Genomic DNA, 20194 nt, shown 5'->3' with positions numbered 1-20194 from the left:
GCAAGTCTTTGCAATCGTATAATTTAACAAATTGTTTTTCAATGGTAGCCTGAGCTCACGGTGGAAAATCTCCCTACTTTCTACCGACCACTGAAACCATTACTCATTCTGTTTACTGATGATGATGACACTGTAACTGAGAAAGCCAAAGAAGAACTTGCAGAATTTACCAAATTAAGACATACGAAGAATTATACCACATGCTGGATTGATCTGTGAGTTGCAACCTCTGTCGTAGTAACCTAACTGGGTTAGGTGATTCAAAGACTTGATTCCTGTTAATTTTTATAATAAATTGGAAAAAAAAGCTGGTTCTTTAGCTACATAAGTGTTCTCCTTAGCTGTAAAATGTGTTTTGTGTGTTATCAGTTAAGAATGCTGAAATTTTACCTGAAAAACTAAATTTAGTTCAATTGTGTCTAATCAGCAACAATGGGGATAAAAGAAACAGATTTTATGTCTTTGTGTCTTGAACAAAATGCATTTTCAGATTATTTTATTCTAATGTCATCCATCCAAGCAGAGTACAGATGCAAGCAGTGATTTTTAGATCCTTTTACACCAGCTTGTTCTATTCATGGAGGTTTTTCTTTCCAATACTTTCATTCTAGATTTCAGGTCATTAGGACTTAAGTTATTTGATGAACTAACACAAGATTGGAGGTGTAGTAGACAGTGAGGAAGGTTTTCAGAGCCTGCAGAGGGACTTGGACCAGCTGGAAAAATGGGCTGAAAAATGGCAGATGGAGTTTAATACTGACAAGTGTGAGGTATTGCACGTTGGAAGGACAAACCAACGTAGAACATACAGGGTTAATGGTAAGGCACTGAGGAGTGCAGTGGAACAGAGGGATCTGGGAATACAGATACAAAATTCCCTAAAAGTGTTGTCACAGGTAGATAGGGTCGTAAAGAGAGCTTTTGGTACATTGGCCTTTGTTAATCAAAGTATTGAGTATAAGAGCTGGAATGTTATGATGAGGTTGTATAAGGCATTGGTGAGGCCGAATCTGGAGTATTGTGTTCAGTTTTGGTCACCAAATTACAGGAAGGATATAAATAAGGTTGAAAGAGTGCAGAGAAGGTTTACAAGGATGTTGCCGGGACTTGAGAAACTCAGTTACAGAGAAAGGTTGAATAGGTTAGGACTTTATTCCCTGGAGCGTAGAAGAATGAGGGGAGATTTGATAGAGGTATATAAGATTATGATGGGTATAGATAGAGTGAATGCAAGCAGGCTTTTTCCACTGAGGCAAGGGGAGAAAAAACCAGAGGACATGGGTTAAGGGTGAGGGGGGAAAAGTTTAAAGGGAACATTAGCGGGGGCTTCTTCACACAGAGAGTGGTGGGAGTATGGAATGAGCTGCCAGACGAGGTGGTAAATGCGGGTTCTTTTTTAACATTTAAGAATAAATTGGATAGATACATGGATGGGAGGTGTATGGAGGGATATGGTCCGTGTGCAGGTCAGTGGGACTAGGCAGAAAATGGTTTGGCACAGCCAAGAAGGGCTAAAGGGCCTGTTTCTGTGCTGTAGTTTCTATGGTTTCTATGGTTATGGTTTCTATCTTCTCAATATCCAATCATTAAATTCATTATTTATTTAATGGACAGAAAAGTAAGAACCTCCTTTTTCAGGAGTTGATGTTTTAATTCCGGGTTTATTTTGGTAGCAGTATACATTCCTCCTCAGGCCAATGTCAATAAGGCTTTAGGTGATTTGACCAATGGGATCAACATGCACGAATAGTGCAACCTAACGCCTTCACCATTGTTTTAGGAGATTTTAGCCAGGCCAGTCTGAAAAAAATCACTAAGCAATTACCATCAACAGATCACTTGCAATACCAGAGGAAACAACACACTGGACCATTGCTACACCACCATCAGGAATGCCTACTGTGCTATTCCACGCCCTCACTTTGGGAAGTCTGATCAGCTGGCTGTACTTCTACTCCCTGAGTATAGGCAGAGACTGAAGATTACAGCACCAGTAGTGAGAACCAAGAAGGTATGGACAAGGGAAGCACAGGAGTGCCTACAGGACTGCTTTGAATCGGAGGACTGGACTGTATTCAGGGATTCATCTTTGAGTCTGGATGAGTATGCTGCAGTTGTTATCAACTTCATTAAAATCTGTGTGGATGAGTGTATGCCTACAAAGACTTACTGCATATTCCCAAACCAAAAGCCGTGGATGAACCAGGAGGTACGTTGTCTGCTGAAAGCTAGATCTGTGGCATTCAAGTCTGGCGATCCAGGCCTGTACCAGAAAGCCAGGTATGCTCTGCGGAGGGCTATTTCAAGGGCGTAGAGACAATTTCAAATGAGGTTGTAGGTGACATCCGATGTATGACAACTCTGGCTGGGTTTGCAAGACATTACTTGTTACAAAGTGAAACCCAATAGCATGAATGGCAGTAATGCTTCACTACCGGATGAACTCAATGCTTTCTATGCACGCTTTGAAACGGAGAATATAACTACAGCTGTGAAGATCCCTGCTACACCTGATGACCCTGTGATCTCTGTCTCAGAGGCCGATGTTAGACTGTCTTTAAAGAGAGTCAACCCTCGCAAGGTGGAAGGTCCTGATAGAGTACCTGGTAAGGTTCTGAAAACCTGTGCCAACCAACTGGTGGGAGTATCCAAGGACATTTTCAACCTCTCACTGCTATGGGTGGAAGTTCCCACTTGCTTCAAAAAGGCAACAATTATACCAGTGCCTAAGAAGAATAATGTAGGCTGCCTTAACGACTATCGCCTGGTAGCACTCACAGCAACAGTGATGAAATGCTTTGAGAGGTTGGTTATGACTAGACTGAACTCCTGCCTCAGCAAGGACCTGGACCCATTGAAATTTGCCTATTGCCATAATAGGTCAACGGCAGATGCAATCTCAATGGCCCTCCATGCGGCTTTAGACCACCTGGGCAACAAAAACACCCATGTCAGGATGCTATTCATCGATTATAGCTCAGCGTTTAATACTATCATTCCCACAATCCTGATTGAGAAGTTGCAGAACCTGGGCCTCTGTACCTCCCTCTGCAATTGGATCCTTGGCTTCCTAACCGGAAGACCACACTGGCACACCTCAGGGGTGTGTGCTTAGCCCACTGCTCTACTCTCTATATACACATGACTGTGTGGCTAGGCATAGCTCAAATACCATCTATAAATTTGCTGATGATACAACCATTATTGGTAGAATCTCAAGTGGTGACGAGAGGGCGTACAGGAGTGAGATATGCCAACTAGTGGAATGGTGCCGCAGCAACAACCTGGCACTCAACGTCAGTAAGACGAAAGAGCTGATTGTGGACTTCAGAAAGGGTAAGACGAAAGAACACATACCAATTCTCGTAGAGGGATCAGAAGTGGAGAGAGTGAGCAGTTGCTGGTTCCTGGGTGTCAAGATCTCTGAGGATCTAACCTGGTCCCAACATATTGATGAAGGTATAAAGAAGGCAAGACAGCAGCTATACTTTATTAGGAGTTTGAGGAGATGTGGTATGTCAACAAATACACTCAAAAACTTCTATAGATGTACTGTGGAGAGAATTCTGACAGACTGCATCACTGTCTGGTATGGGGGAGCTACTGCACAGGACCGAAAGAAGCTGCAGAGGATTGTAAATCTAGTCAGCTCCTTCTTGGGTATTAGCCTATCAAGTACGCAGGACATCTTCAGGGAGCGGTGTCTCAGAAAGGCAGCGTCCATTATTAAGGACCTCCAGTACCCAGGGCATGCCCTTTTCTCACTGTTACCATCAGGTAGGAGGTACAGAAGCCTGAAGACTCACACTCAGTGATTCAGGAACAGCTTCTTGTCCTCTGCCCATCTGATTCCTAAATGGACCTGCTTTTGGGACACTATCTCACTTTTATTAATATACAGTTTTTCTGTTTTTTTGCATGTTTTTTAATCTATTCAATATACATATACTATAATTGATTTATTTATTAATGAATGAGGTGGTGAATGAGGTGTTTCACGTACTGGCCTTCATCAATCAGGGCACTGAGAAATAGGAGGTGGGAAGTTATGTTGTGGTATGTAGCACAGATTATTGTGTACTCTTTTGGTCTCCCTGTTATAGGAAAGATGCTATTAAAATAAACAGAGTGCCAAAGAGTTATCAGAATGTTGCCTGGACAAGAAGAGATTACATCAACTAGGACTTTATTCTCTGGAAAGTAGGAGATTAAGGGGATGACCTCATAGAGGGGCATAGTCAGGGTGCAGGCACATAGACTTTTTCCTAGAGAGGGGATGTTAAAAACAAGAAAGCATGGACTTAAAATCAGAGGCAAGACTTTTAAAAGAAACATCAGGGGCAACTTATTTGTGCAAAGGGCGGTGTGACTTTGGTTGAGGTGCGGGGGCACATTAGCAACATTTAAAAGGCATCCAGATAAATACACGGATAGGAGAGGTTTAGAGGGCTGTGGGTCAAATGTAGGCAGATGGGACTAGCTCAATGGGCAACACAGTCAGCATGGATAGGGGTGTGCTTCCATGCTGTATGACTCCCTGCTTTATCAGCTGAAGCGCAAGTATTCATGAAAAGAAATCTCATTGCCTGAATGTAACCCAAAAAAAAATCTACAGCGATTAGCTGTGTATCTGTTGATTTTTAAAATCTTTTATTACTGAGTTTCCATTGGGTATGAGAATTTTTTAACACAGCTGATGCATAAATTATAAATCTGACATAAGGACCATCATTGAATAGATTTAGTTACATTTTACTTACATGATAATTAAATGAGTCATTCCGATTGAAGACGTCTTACACTGGTATGGTGACAGTCTTTGCTCTGGTTGTTGTAGTGTACAACCATAAAAATGTTTCTATTTGTTAATCAAAGTTTTTAAGTAATAGATTTAGTCTGAATGTTGTGTGACCTGTTCAGTGCATCTAAAATCCAATAGATCTCATTATCACAATTGCTGTTTATTCATTAATAACAATTTAAAAATAATTTGTTCTGTGTTAAATACTTTCAAGTATGCAACCAGCATCATTTTTCATTAATAGCATAAATCAGATGTAACATTTTCATTGTGTTGCCGTTAAGGTATTTTATCAATAATACTTTTACTATATTTTTATACCACCAAGGCGAAAGACACAAGTTGGAGAAGAGATTCTTCAAATATACTTGAACTACCTTCCACAGCTACCAGCTCTCATCTTAGTGAAGATTGGCTCTGGAAGCCTTGTATTTGCATTTCCTGAAGGGCAGATTATTTCAAGGGTGAATGTGCTTCACTGGCTAAAGAAGGTGCAGCAGGGACAGGAGGAACCCAACAGTAAGTGAAATACTTATTTTCCAAGAACTAAACATTATCAGCAATGCTTAAATTTTTTTTATGGCATATATTGTCACCAAATCCTCATCTCTTCTGTTTGCTCCTGTGTAGCTCTAGCAGTAAGCTGAGAGATAGCTGGATACAAGGCCAGGACATACTTGTTCTGAATGTTGCCAATTCCTGCCACCTGCTTCTGGGGTTCAAGGGCTATTATACATGAAATGAGGTCACCTTCATCAGAGGGTATGTTGTCTGTGAGGGAAAGAGGGTATCAATACCTAAAGCACTCACTTCCTCAGTCACTTAGTCTACCAGGATTGATTATTAAGATATACCAGACTCCTCCAAATGGGGTCAACTTGGAAGGCTTGTTCCATTTAAAACTTTTATTGGCCAAATGGAATCATTTCCCCCAAACCTGTACCAATAGGAATTCTGGAAATTAAAATGGAAATGGGCAAAGCTTTCCCTCATTGAATGGAATTGTGACTGATCTGCAATCTAAATAAATGCATTCATTTTTTAAAACCACAAAACTCCTAAAGAAGCTCTGTTTTTTAAATCCTAAATTAACTATTTTTTTTAATATAATTTTTATTGAGTTTTCAAAAAGAATACATGAAAAGATAAAATCTACCCTCCCCCCCCCCATATATATAGTCCTACCTAAAAAGAAAGAAAGAGAAAAAAGAAAAGAACCGCCTGGGTATTGGAAGGTTTCCACATGCTCCATGGGATTCAAAATAAATTTGGTATAATTATTCGTTACTTTCCCCAAGGGACCAAGGTCTTTATCGGAGCACTTAAATATGCCATCCTATCTTTTGTAAATAAGGGCGCCAAATATTCAAAAATGTTACATATTTATCTCTTAAATTATAAGTAATTTTTTCGAGTGGAATAGAACTAGCCATTTCATTATTCCAACGATCCATACTTAAATACGAATCAGATTTCCAAGTAACTGCTATAGTCTTCTTAGCTACTGCCAATGCAATTTTTTATAAATTCTTTCTGATATTTATTCAATTTAAGTTTTGGTTTTATCCCTTCAATATCACCTAATAGAAATAATACAGGGTTATGTGGAAGTTGAGTTCCAGTAATTTGTTCCAATAAGACTCTTTTCAATATTATTTCTAAAAGGTATTAAATATAGATATCTCTCCTCACCCTATTACTGCTATCTTTGGACTACCTAAAATTTCTAGTAATCTTTCCCCTTCAGCCCGTAGAATGATTGCATTTCTTACTTTAATGGCGAAAAGATGTATTTTACAACATTGGAAAGAGCTTAATGCTCCAACTACCTTTTTTTGGTTTTCTCAGACGATTTTATGTTTGAATCTGGAGAAAATTAGAAGTAACCTTTATGATTCTTCATTTAAATTTGAACAGATTTGGGGACCTTTTATTCGATATTTTCATTTAATGTAATATTTACCCTTCTTGTTTTTTTTTCACTGTTTTAATGGAGGTCGGGATTGAGGACGTGATTTTAAGTTTAACTCTGTTTGGTTTCAAGTTAGCCCATTGCTTTGCTTTGCTTTTAGTTAGTTGCACGGTGGGTTTTTTTTTTGGGTTTTTTTTTCTTTTTTTCCATTGATATATATAAAATCTAGTATACTATTATGTTATCTTGGTTTCTTATGCTTAAATTACATTGTTTGTAGTATTTTCTTTTTGGTATTGTTATCTTTTGGAATTTTATTATACTTGAACATTGTATTAATGTTTATATGGCTTACCTTTTTTGTATACTTACTCAATAAAAAGATTTAAAAAGAAAGAAAGAAAGAAAGACTCTTAAATTTATCCAAAAGGGTTGAATTTTAAAACAAGACCAAGTAGAATGTAAAAAAGTACCAATTTCTTGATTACACCGAAAGCATTTATCAGATAGATTTGAATTTAATCTATTTATTTTTTGTGGTGTAATATATAATTGGTGTAAAAAATTCTATTGTACTAATCCAAGTCGAACATTTATTATATTTGTCATACTGTCAAGACAGATTCTGATTGATATAATTCAGAAGAGAAATTTTTAAAAGTTTCATTTATTTCAAGAGGTTTATAAGATATTTTATTTGCCCTTGTTCTAATTGCATTTATTGTTTTGGAAGCTTGTTCTGTTTTCAACTGCCAGGCAAGAATTTTATGTGCTCTCTCACCTAACTCATAATACCTTTGTTTAGTTCTTATAATTGCTTTTTCCGTTCTATATGTCTGAAGCGTATTATATTGTAACTTCTTATTAACAAGTTGTCTTCATTTTTCTTCTGAGATATATCTTTGAGATTCTTTTTCTATTTTTGTAATCTCTTTTTCCAATTGATCTAGTTCTGCCATATATTCTTTCTTAATTTTAGACGTATAACTTATTATCTGGCCCTAAGATATGCTTTCATCGCATCCCATAATATAAATTTATCATCCACTGAATGAAAATTTGTATCCAAAAAAAAATTGAATCTGCTTTTTCATAAAATCACAGAAATCTTGACGTTTTAATAATGTTGAATTAAATCTCCATCTATAAGCCACTTCTTCCTTATCAGCCATTATTATTGTCATTAATAAAGGGGAATGATCTGATAATGTTCTTGCTTTATATTCCATATTTTTCACTCTGTGTTGAATATGCATTGATAATAGAAACAAATCTATCCTTGAGTAAGTTTTATGTCTATGGGAATAGAACAAATAGTCTCTTTCTTTAGGATTGATTCTTCTCCATATATCAATCAAATTTAAATCCTTCATCAATGATAAAGTTAAATTTACTACCTTCGATTTTATAACAGCCTTGGTTGATCTATCTAAGACTGGGTCTAAGCAAAAATTAAAGTCTCCTCCAATTAATATTTTTTCATGTGCATCCGCTAAATTCAGAAAAGCTTCTTGTATGAATTTTGCATCATTTTCGTTTGGTGCATAAATATTCATAAAAGTCCATAATTCAGAAAAAAGTTGACAATGTATAATCACATATTTCCCCGCAGAATCAGTTATTACATTTTGTATTCTAATTGGTAACATTTTATTGATCAAAATTGCTACTCCCCTCGCTTTTGAATTAAATGAAGCCGCAACAACACTTCCCACCCAATTTCTCTTTAGTTTCTGATGTTCTGTTTCTGTTAGGTGCGTTTCCTGTAAAAAAGCTAAATCTATCTTCATTTTTTTAATATTTGTTAAGATTCTATTTCTTTTCACTGGTCCATTAAGCCCATTAACGTTAAAACTCAAAAAATTCAATAAATTAGTCATTATTCTTAATAAAGTTACTCCAATCTAAAACATTACTTATCTTCTCAACTCTCATAGTTCCTTGGGGAATCTCTTTAAACTTCACCATGTTGCTATGTGTTTCCCTCCCAACTTTCCAGGCAAAAAGAAAAGAAAAGATAGAAAGAATACAAAAAAAGAAAAAACAAAATACCCCCCCACTAATGTTGTGAATGAAAAGATACACAACACTACCCCCCTCCATTTTACGGGTCGTGGCAAAAGCCACGCTTGCACACATGGTTAGCGTAGCAATCAATCAGTGCTTCTTCCAGCTCCCCCGCAACAAAAAAAAATGATATATATATAGGCAAAATTAATGTTACTATTCCCAACTAATATTCCTCCAGTTTTAATCTTTCTTACCCCCCTCGTATAATTAATAATATATTTATACATTCATCCAGCTGCAAAAATCCAACAAGTCCATTCTTTAACCCAATCTTCATCTTCAATCTATCTCGCTCCCCTGGATTTGTTCTTGTATCTGGTGAATATTCAGAAAATCTCGCACAAACTGCTCTGCTTCCTGGTAGTCATCAAAAAATCTCTTTTCTCCACCAGGCAAAAAAATCTTCAAGGTTGCAGGATAACGCAGTATAAATTGATAACCATGATCCCATAGGGTTTTTTCCACTGGATTAAATTTCTTCCTTCTCTTCAAAAGTTCATAACTTATATCAGGGTAGAAAAAAACTTTGTGCCCTTTAATTATCAATGGCCCTTTTCTATCCTTGGCAGCTCGAGCAGCTGCCTGTAGGATCCTTTCCTTGTCTTGAAATCTTAAGAATTTTATTAAGATTGATCATGGATATTGGTCATCTTTTGGTTTTGGTCTTAGAGCTCTATGTGCCCGCTCAATTTCAATTGGTCGAACCTCCTCTTCCATTTGCAAAACATCCGGGATCCATTTTTGAAAAAATTCTATTGTTTTTTCTCCCTCCGTACCTTCTTTAAGACCAACAATTTTAATATTATTACGTCTACTGAAATTTTCCAACATATCCACTTTCTCCAAGAGTCGATTTCTTTCCGAGTTCCAGACAAGCAAATCATTTTCTGTTTTTTCCACTCTATCATTCATATGCCCCATTGCTCTTTCCATCTTTTGAAGCTTCTTATCCATTTTGTCCTGTCTTTCCATAACTTTATTATAGCACATCTTCGTATCTCTAAGCTCTTCTCTTACTTTTCGTAGTTCAGCCGTTAATTGCAATATAGCCTCTCTTATGTCTCTATCATCTCCTTTATTCCAATCGCTTCCAATTCTTCCTCCTCTTCTTCATCTGTGTTCTCTGCAGAATCCAATTCTGATTCTGAGTCATTTTTAATTGCAGTGGCTGTCGGTTCTTGTAGTTTGCGTTGTGTCGATTTGCGCATGCGCTCTTCTTTGCGCATACGCATTTCCGGTGCCTTCTTCGAAGAACCCGTTACCACCGCCATTGCTCCCTGTTCTACCGAAGGAGATCCAACCTGAGTCCAAGGCTCCATCGTTGCAGTAGGCCCTTTTTTCTTCCCCTCTCGCGGCTGCTTCGCAACAGCAGACTTCTTTTGTTGCGGTTTAGGAGGCATATCGTAAAGTAGTCTTACAAAGTTTATAAATAGTTTTCAGAAAATATTTTATTAACTTTGTTTTGTTTAAACGGTACTTTACTGATTTGTTGCGGGAGAGCTGGATTTACACGTCTCAATCCCACGTCATCACGTGACGCCCCCCCCCAAATTAACTATTGACATAGCTTCGATTGGCATTCACAGAAGTGAGTTACAGATTTCTGTCACTATCTGCAAACAGAAGTGATTGCCTACTTCACATCCAAAAATCTCCAAGCATTGAAAATCTCTTTTGCCTAAAAACAAAACTTTCATCAGTTGGACTTTGCATTGGAACAATGAACCCCTTTAATTTGAATGGAGAGAAATAAATGGAAGGAATAATGGTAAGTCCAGTGTGTCCCTGCTCTATGGCAGTTTGGCGAATGGAAATTTGCCTTTAATTAATTCACCATTTACAAATGCCAATTCATGCAAGTTAATTTAAAATAAGCAATAGATCTTCTTGAAGGGTTTTGCAGTAACAATTGATATATTTATTTAGATTGCAAATCAGACACAATTCCATTCAATGAGGAAAAACATTGCCTACTTTGATTTTAATTTCCAGAAACCCTACTCACACAATGATGGGGAAGACTGTTCCATTTGGTCAACAGAAGTTTTAAAAGTATTTTTATTTTATATGGAATTCTATTTCCTCACTTGCAGACCTTAATCAGTTTGGATTGGCAATAGCATCTCTTCCACAACCCACTCTCTTTACCCTGCCTTTTGATTATTCGCCATTGTGTATCCCTAAGTAGCATAGTAGCACTCCTGTGAAATGCCATTGCAATCTAAAGCTGTTATGTTGCACTGCTGATACTAAATCTTATTTCGAGATTCTTGTGATTTAGTAATCAAGGAAAGTCCCAAGGGTTAATTTTGAAATAGTATTGCAAGTTTTGCAATTCTGAGTCTTAAACACATGCTGGCAGTTGAAGAAAAACGGAGTAGGAACATCTTGGGTTGCTTCACTTCTCAAATTGCTTTACAAACTGTAAAATATTTTTGCAAGCAAACAAACAGCAGTTATGTACTCTAACCAAAAGGAAATGACTGTCCAGTTCATCTGCTTTTGTGACATTGATTGGTGGGGGGGGGGGGGGTGAAATTTAGCCCAGGGAAGTGAAAAATCACTGCTGACTTCTAAATAATGTTTGTAATCTGTTTTATTCACTAAAATGAACACTGTTGTTTTAATATTTCATTGGAAAATGATATTTCGATAATGATAGATTCCTTCAAAGCTGTACTGCAGTGCTAGCTTAGGTTATATACTCATTTATTGGAACTTGCAAACATAGCTACTGATTCATGAGTTTCAACCAACTGAGTCAGCTGCTGTTAGCATTTGGCTGCCAGATTAATTTAAAAAATAAATTCTAACTCAAATAAATAGATTTTCCAGACCAAGTAAAAATTGGAACAAAACTGTTGATAGCAGGGTTGAAGTAGGGAAGTTCATATTGACAAACGAGGCACAGGCATTCTTTCTTACACTTCCTTGTGTGTCAATTAAACTACTAGCTAGTTATACCACAAAGTTTGTTAGTGTATCATTTTGTGAGTTTGCCTCAATACAACACTTAATTAATGTCATTAGTTTATTGGATTGTTCTTGCGTTCTATTTCATTTATAATTTCAACAGACTGATTTAATTAAATCCAGCAAACAGACCTTCTGTCCATATTAAGATTAGCGACTAATTCATCTGCACAATTAGATTTTATTTTCATTGTACTTTTATGACTGATATTTATAAATCATATCTTGTATAAGGGATGACCCAAAACTAAGAGAAGATAACATATCTGAAGGAAGCTACTTATTCCTTCATGTCACAATTGCTGAGGCATGTTTTACAGATTTCGTCTTAGTATTGCTGTAGTATCCCACTGACTCTGCAGAACCAGCAACTCACTTCTCTTGTTTTGTGTTAGCAACTGAATGATAAGTCGTAGAGTTATAGAATAATAACAGCACAGAAACTGATTCTGTGGCCACCGAGTTTATTCAGATCATCAAACCCACATTTACACTAATTAACTTGTTTTACTCACTCCACATTCCCATCCACTTCCTCAGACTGTCACTTGAAACAATTTACAGTGGCAAATTAACTTTGGGACACAGGAATAAACTGGACGAAAGCTACAGGGGAAAATGTGCAGGATCCATATGGACAGCACTGGATGCGTAATGCAATTGCACGTTATTACAGTTTTAAAAAAAAATTTCCCAACAAGCTGAAAGAGCCAATCAAGCTTTGTCTGAAAAATGCAGGATCCAGAAGGAAAATCCCAACTTTCATGCTGTGTGTCATGAAGTAATAGATTACACTTTGGAAAGTATCTTCCAATGAATTCTTTGATGAATCATAACTATGTGCCATATGCTTTTTTTTAAGACTTTTGCCTTTTCATTAAAAAAAGGTACAAAATCTTCAGGTTTGAAAGTAACGATGAGAGTAACTAATATTATAAAAGACTGACCAGTGTTATAAATGAGTTTGAAGATGAAACTAAACCAGAAGATAAATCATTTTTTCACTTATGTTAATAGTACTTAATGTGCCTGACTGCAGGTGTTTGAACAATAAGCTGAAGAGGGACTGTTTTCGAATGCTTGCTGCAGCATTTTTATCAAAGCTGATTGTATTTGGCAGGCATCAAAACATTTACTTGCAATAAACAACTGTTGGTATCTAATAGATGTGCTCCTGGAGAAATATTCTCAGGTTATGAGTTAAATTGCTTAATAGATGTGTTATTTTTTCAAGAGTTGTAGCATCTTTAAGCATGCACATACCCAGGTTGCTGAGTTATTAAAGATACATGGTAGTGCTTGAGGTTATTGTCAAGATAAAGTCTTAGTCGCATCCTTGTAATTCTCTTCTGCACCCTCTCCTGCTTAACAATGTCTTTCCTACGAAAGGATGGACAAAACTGTACACTATACTGATGTCCACCTTTATCAAAAAAGGCATATTTCCTTCAGTTCCTCTGTCACACCTAAAGCATTGGTATCCCAGAATATTGAACTGCCAGTCCTGACCTTCTCTCAGCCACATTTATGTTATGGTCACAGTGTTTCTGACCCTGGAGGCAATGCATGCCCTCAGTTCGTCCGCCTTACCTGTCAAACTATGTACATTGAAAGAGCTGCAATTTAAGATGGTGGTCCAACCTGCCCTTTTACTGAAAATATGCCTATCCTTATTGCTAGACTTACATTCTTCGGCTGCTGCATGTACCCTTCTCACTGACATCCCTCAAGCCCCAAACCCCTGCCAATCTAGTTTAAACTTCCACAGGTTGCAGAAATGAATCTCAACACTAGGATTTTGTCTACCTCAAGCCCAAATGCAACCTGTCCCTGTTGTCAATTCCTGGACTCACTAACACATGGCAGCAGGAACTCACTGCCCTTGAGGTTCTGCATTTTCATTTCTTATTAAAAGAAATTTCTCATTCTGCACTGATCATTTTACTTCTATTAAGTATGATTAACTCTGTAAACAAATACTAGTCTCTATTGATCCATCTGATGTGGTTTAACATACAGTACAGTAGGCTGTCACTTAACATATTGATCACTATATTTATAACAGTTTTGGGGAGATTCTATTACCGGATCTCCCCTATGTACTTGCTTATACTGAGGCATATTGTTATATCTTAAGGCTCTGGACTGTGAATGGCTTTCCAGCTAGAATAACCCCAATTTTGCAGTATTGCTCTCGCTGAAAGTCCTGAACTAAACACCACAAACATTTCCCAACTTTGTTAAAAAATCATATTGCAGGGCGAGAAGAAAATCCTAAATTGTGATTATGAGAGTACATCTGGAACCAGTTTGATGCTTTTGTAAATTTGCTTTTGCAGATCTCCTGCAGGATAAGGAATGGACACCTCCACAAACTGCTTATGACTTTCTGGCCATTATGGATACTGTACGTCCTGGATTTGCAAAGCAGAGGACACCGAGTTCTGCAAAGCAGGTTGATGCCTGTGAGGGAGAAGACAAGGCAGAACTGACGAGTGATGCTGATGAGGAAGAGGATGACACAGTATCAGCTGCAGAGCCTGAAGGAGATTTCTTGCCCAAGACATTGCCCAGATCTCCAGTTCAGGACAAGAAGACGCAGCATAAACTGCACAGTGAATTATAATAAGAGAGCAGAATTCACAGTTCCTCATGTTATCATTTATCTTATTTGATGGATAACGTAATATGAACCTGAATATTATATAGCAAAGCATGTAACCTACTGCATAATAAACTTAGATTAACCTTGCAAAACAATTTAGCATTTTCTATAAAAAAAACAAGCAAAATGAACTCCAGCCCTTTGCATTCAAGCTATTGTCATTGCTTGGATGGCCTTGTAATACATTCCTTGTAACAGATATTTCTTGTAACATATGTTCTCATTTTGGAAAAATGCTGGAATCGGAAGCAGTAGCAGAAATCCTGGAAGAGCTCAGCTAGTGAAGCAGCGTCTGTGGAAAGAAAAACGTTAACAGTTCTCATCAGTATCCCTTCCTCTGAATTGAGGGGTTGGGGAGGAGAGTGAAGGGTTAGCAGTTTACAATCTGGGCTGGGGGCAACAGTGAGGTGTAAGCAAAAGACGATATGGCGGCAGGTAATATAGAGCAAGTCTCAAAGGCACTTCAAAATGTCTTGCTAATGGTTACACATACTCTTTATTTCCTGATCTGTCTTCAATCTCCTGGTGCAAGGTTTTGACCTGAAGATGCTGCTCAACCCACTAAGGGATGCCAATTTTTCAGATTTTAACAAACACACTATAGAAGTTGTGGAAATGTGTAGACTTTCAAAAATAATTTTATAAATACTGATGAACACAAGCAATTGATTGTGACCCAGATGATGATTGTTTCACAGGCACAGGTTGAATACTTTAGTAGTGGACTGTATTTGCAAATTATAAATATTTTATGATTAGGCCTGCATATAATTTGTATGACTTCATTGCATATGTTTAATTTGAATAGAAAAAGGAGAATATTACAGAAAGGACTTTCCTAGGGTGAAATTGCTCTGTTTCTGTTCCTATTAGTTTTCTATGTTAAGGCAATATTCATGTAATCAGAAGGGTTAGGAGTGAAAGGCAATGATTTAGACTGAAACTTAGTGTTGTGTTCCACTGAACTGTGTTGGAAGCATAAATTACATAGAATTGTGCAAATGCAACTATGGCAATGGCTCCACAGACTAAACTGTAAAAGTAGTTGTATGACAAAACCCCAAGGGTAAAATGAATCATAATAGTCATGTGTATACTCACTGTTGAGATCAACATATTCTTATTTCACATTTCACATTTGTACTGAGCTTATAGAAACATAGAAAGCCTACAGCACAATACAGGCCCTTCGGCCCACAAAGCTGTGCCGAACATGTCCTTACCTTCCTCAACCTTTTTTGCACTGCGGACTGGTTTATTATTGACAATATTCTTGCGAACTGGCCGACCCGGAGGGAGGGGGTAGGGTTGCCAACAGACAAGAGTAGCAGTCAAATACGTTGTGTTTACCCCGAGGAAAAACTACCATGACCATGAAGCCTTGCGCGGGCACCTGTGTGCGCATGCGTGTATGTGCTGATTTTTTTTCTACAAATCGTTTTTGGCGATTCTGTTCGGGGGGAGGTGTTAATCACGACCGGAATATAGGTGATAAGTGGTTAATACACTCAATTTCATTTCTAAAAGGTTTTATCTAACAAAGTTAATATTAAACACTCAGCGCATATTTTCCTCGCATGAATATAGTGATAAGTCAATTATCAGGGGAGCTTGAACTAAGTGTTGAAGGAACTTCCAGTAGAAGTGGTAGAGGAAGGTTCGAAATGATCATTTAAAGAAAAAATAGATAGGTATATGGACAGGAAAGGAATGGAGGGTTATGGGCTGAGTGCAGGTCGGTGGGATTAGGTGAGAGTAGTGTTCGGCACGGACTAGAAGGACCGAGATCGCCTGTTTCCGTGCTGTAATTGTTATATGGTTTTATAAGTCAATAGCATCATAACATTTTAAGTAACGTTTGGATATTAAACACACAGCGCATATTTTCCCTGTATGAACATATAAAATCATTGCAACACATCAATATCGCCGAATCAGTGGGAGCCCTGGGCTTGTTTCCTGCAACAAGATGGTCCCATCGAGGGGTGATGGGAGACAGTGATACTCGAAGGAGGTTCCTTATGTCCAGTCTATTCCGCAATTTCGTTTCTGTTGCATTCATTGCAGATATGTCGGAAATGGAAGCAACGTTTTCAGTGCTTTCGTGGCTATCTCAGGATATTTAGCCTTGACTTTGGATCCAGAATGCCGGCAGAGATGTTATGTCAAATATACTTTTCAGCCCGTCATCATTTGCAAGCTCGAGGAGTTGATCTTCTTCCCGCATAGACATGGATGATGTGCGGGTAATGACCTCGCGTGCATTCAAGTTCAACAGTGGGCATGTCAGGGAATGAGGAAAGGTGCAGCTGACTCATATCGTTTCCTCGCAGCCCAGTAGCACATGCTTTGTGGCCCGGTGGTTGGGGACTGCTATCTTAAAGGACCCTATCGTTTCCACCTCCAGCAGCCCATTCCACACCCTTACCACTCTCTGCATAAAAAGAACTTATCCCGGACATCTCCTCTGTACCTCCTTCCAACCACCTTAAAACTATGCCCTCTCGTGCTAGCCATTTCAGCCCTGGGGGAGAAAGCCTCTGATTATCCACACGATTAATACCTCTCATCATCTATCAGGTCACCTCTCATCCTTTATCACTCCAAGCAAAAAAGGCTGAGTTCACTCAACCTATTCTCATAAGGCATGCTCCCCAATCCAGGCAACATCCTTGTAAATCTCCTCTGCACCCTTTCTATGGTTTCCTGTAGTGAGGCGACCAGAACTGAGCACAGTACTCCAAGTGGGGTCTGGCCAGGGTCCTATATCACTGCAACATTACTCCTTGGCTGTTAAACTCAATCCCACAATTGATGAAGGCCAATGCACTGTATGCCTTCTTAACCACAGAGTCAACCTGCGTAGGAGCTTTGAGTGTCCTAAGGATTCAGACCCCAAGATCCCTCTGATCCTCCACACTGCCAAGAGTCTTACCATTGATACTACCATCATCTTTGACCTACCAAAATGAACCACCTCACACTTATCTGGGTTGAACTCCATCTACCACTTCTCAGCCTAGTTTTGCATCCTATCAATGTCCTGTTGTAACCTCTGACAGCTCTCCACACTATCCACAACACCTCCAACCTTTGTGTTATCAGCAAATTTACTAACCCATCCCTCCAGTTCCTCATCCAGATATTGACCTGACTTAATGGTAGGTGTGGGTTTGGATAATTTTCCTCTCAGTGGGATACATGCTCCATAAGATAATAAGACATAGGATTAGAATTAGGCCATCTGGCCCATCAAGTCTGCTCCGCCATTCAATCATGGCTGATCCTTTTTTTCTATCTCCTCCTCAATGCCAGTTCTCGGCCTTTTCCCCATAACCTTTGATGCTATGTCCATTCAAGAACCTATCAATCTCTACCTTAAATATACCCAATGACCTGGTCTCCACAGCTGCACGTGGCAGCAAATTCACCACCCTTTGGCTAAAGAAATTTCTCCGTATCTCTGTTTTGAAAGGGCGCCCCTCTATCCTGAGGCTGTGCCCTCTTGTCTTAGACTCTCCTACCATTCGAAATATCCTTTCCACATCTACTCTGTTTGGGCCTTTCAACATTCGAAAAGTTTCAGAGAGATCCCCCTTATCCTTCCGAATTCCAGCGAGTACAGACCCAGAGCCATCAAATGTTCCTCATATGATAACCCTTTAATTCCTGGATCATCCTGTGAACCTCCTCTGGACCCTCTCCAATGCCAACACATTTTTTCTAAGATGAGGGGCACAAAACTGTTCACAATACTCAAGGTGAGACCTCACCAGTGCCTTATAAAGCCTCAGCATCACATCCTTGTTCTTGTATTCTAGACCTCTCAAAATGAATGCTAACGTGGCATTTGCCTTCCTCACCACCAACTCAACCTGCAAGTTAACCTTTAGGGTGTTCTGCACAAGGACTCCCAAGTCCCTTTGCATCTCAGATTTTTGGATTTTCTTTCCATTTAGAAAATAGTCCGTACATTTATTAGTACTACTGAAGTGCATGACCATGCATTTTCCAACATTGTATTTCATTTGCTACTTTCTGGCCCATTCTCCTAATCTGTCAAAGTCCTTCTGCATCCTACCTGTTTCCTCAACACTATCAACCCCTCCACCAATCTTCATATCATCTGCAAACTTGTTCCATCGTTCCATCATCAAAATCATTTATGTACAGCATAAAAAGAAGTGGTCCCAACACCGTCACTTGCGGAACACCACTAGTCACTGGCAGCCAAACAGAAAAGGATCCTTTTATTCCCACCGCTGCCTCCTACCAGTCAGCCAGTGCTCTAACCATGTTAGTGACTTTCCTGTAATACCATGGGCTCTTAACTTGGTAAGCAGCCTCATGTGTGGCACCTTGTCAAAGCCTTCTGAAAGTCCAAATATACAACATCCACTGAATCCTCTTTATCTATCCTACTTGTAATCTCCTCAAAGAATTCCAATAGGTTTGTCAGGCAGGATTTCCCCTGAAGGAAACCATACTGACTTTGTACTATCTTGTCCTGTGTCACCAAGTACTCCATCACCTCATCCTTAACAATTGACTCTAACATTTTCCCAACTACTGAGGTCAGGCTAACTGGTCTATAATTTTCTTTCTGCTGCCTTCTTAAAGAGTGGAGTGACATTTGCAATTTTCCAGTCCTGTGGCACCATGCCAGAGTCCAATGATTTTTGAAAGATCATTTCTAATGCCACAACAATCTCTACCGCTACCTCTCTCAGAAACCTAGGGTGCAGTTCCTCTGGTCTGGGTGACTTTATGTACCTTCAGGTTTTCCAGCTTTTTGAGAACCTTCTCTCTTGTAACAATAACTGCACCCACTTTTCTTCCATCACACACTACAACATCTGGCATACTGCTGGTGTCTTCCACAGTAAAGACTGATGCAAAATAATCATTTAGTTCATCAGCCATCTCCTTGTCCCTCGTTATTATTTCTCCTGCTTCATTTTCTAGCAGTCCTATATCCACTCTCATTTCTTCTTTATTTTTAACGTACTTGAAAAATCTTTTACTATCCACTTTGATATTATTTGCTAGCTTACTTTCATATTTCATCTTTACTTTCTAATAATATTTTAGTTGCTCTCTGTAGGTTTTTAAAAACTTCCCAATCCTCTATCTTCCCACTAATTTTTGCTTTGTTGTATGCCCTTTCTTTTGCTTTTACAATAGCTTTGACTTCCCTTGTCAGTCACGGTTATACTATTTTACCATTTGAGTATTTCTTCATTTGTGGAATACACATGTCCTGCACCTTCCTCATTTTTCCCAGAAATACACGCCATTGCTGCTCTGCTGACATCCCTGCCAGCAGCTCCTTCCAATTTACTTTGGCCAACTTCTCTCTCATACCACTGTAATTTCCCTTACTCCACTGAAATACTGCTACATCAGACTTTACTTTATCTCTATCAAATTTCAAGTTGAACACCATCATATTGTGATCACTGGTTCCTAAGGATTCTTTTACCTAAAGCTCCCTAATCACCTCTGGTTCATTACATAACACCCAGTCCAGTATAGCTGATCCCCTAGTTGCCTCAACGACAAACTGTTCTAAAAAGCTATCTCCTAGGCATTCAACAAACTCACTCTCTTGAGATCCATTACCAACCTGATTTTCCCAATCAACCTGCAGGTTAAAATCTCTCATGACTATCATAACATTGCCTTTTTGACTTGCCTTTTCTATTTCCTGTTGTAATCTGTGGTCCACAGCCCAGCCACTGTTGAAAGGCCTGTATATAATTGCCATCACAGT

At 38.6% G+C, this 20194-nt stretch overlaps 1 protein-coding gene across 3 annotated transcripts in view; it reads left to right on the top strand.

Annotated features, from left to right (window-relative positions):
• txndc16 (thioredoxin domain containing 16) overlaps positions 1-15245 on the top strand; it is a 110628-nt gene extending 95383 nt beyond the window's left edge. For all 3 annotated transcript variants that reach the window (XM_063048832.1, XM_063048814.1, XM_063048823.1), the window contains 3 exons: positions 49-215; positions 5130-5320; positions 14096-15245. In XM_063048832.1, the coding sequence (XP_062904902.1) occupies positions 49-215; positions 5130-5320; positions 14096-14382 (645 nt within the window). In that variant the 3' untranslated portion in view covers positions 14383-15245. The remainder of the gene's footprint in view (positions 1-48; positions 216-5129; positions 5321-14095) is intronic.
• Positions 15246-20194: the final 4949 nt, after the last annotated feature.

This window comes from Mobula hypostoma, chromosome 1, assembly GCF_963921235.1.
Source record: "Mobula hypostoma chromosome 1, sMobHyp1.1, whole genome shotgun sequence".
Classification (NCBI taxonomy): Eukaryota; Metazoa; Chordata; class Chondrichthyes; order Myliobatiformes; family Myliobatidae; genus Mobula; species Mobula hypostoma.
This window is presented reverse-complemented; position numbering and strand designations above follow the sequence as displayed.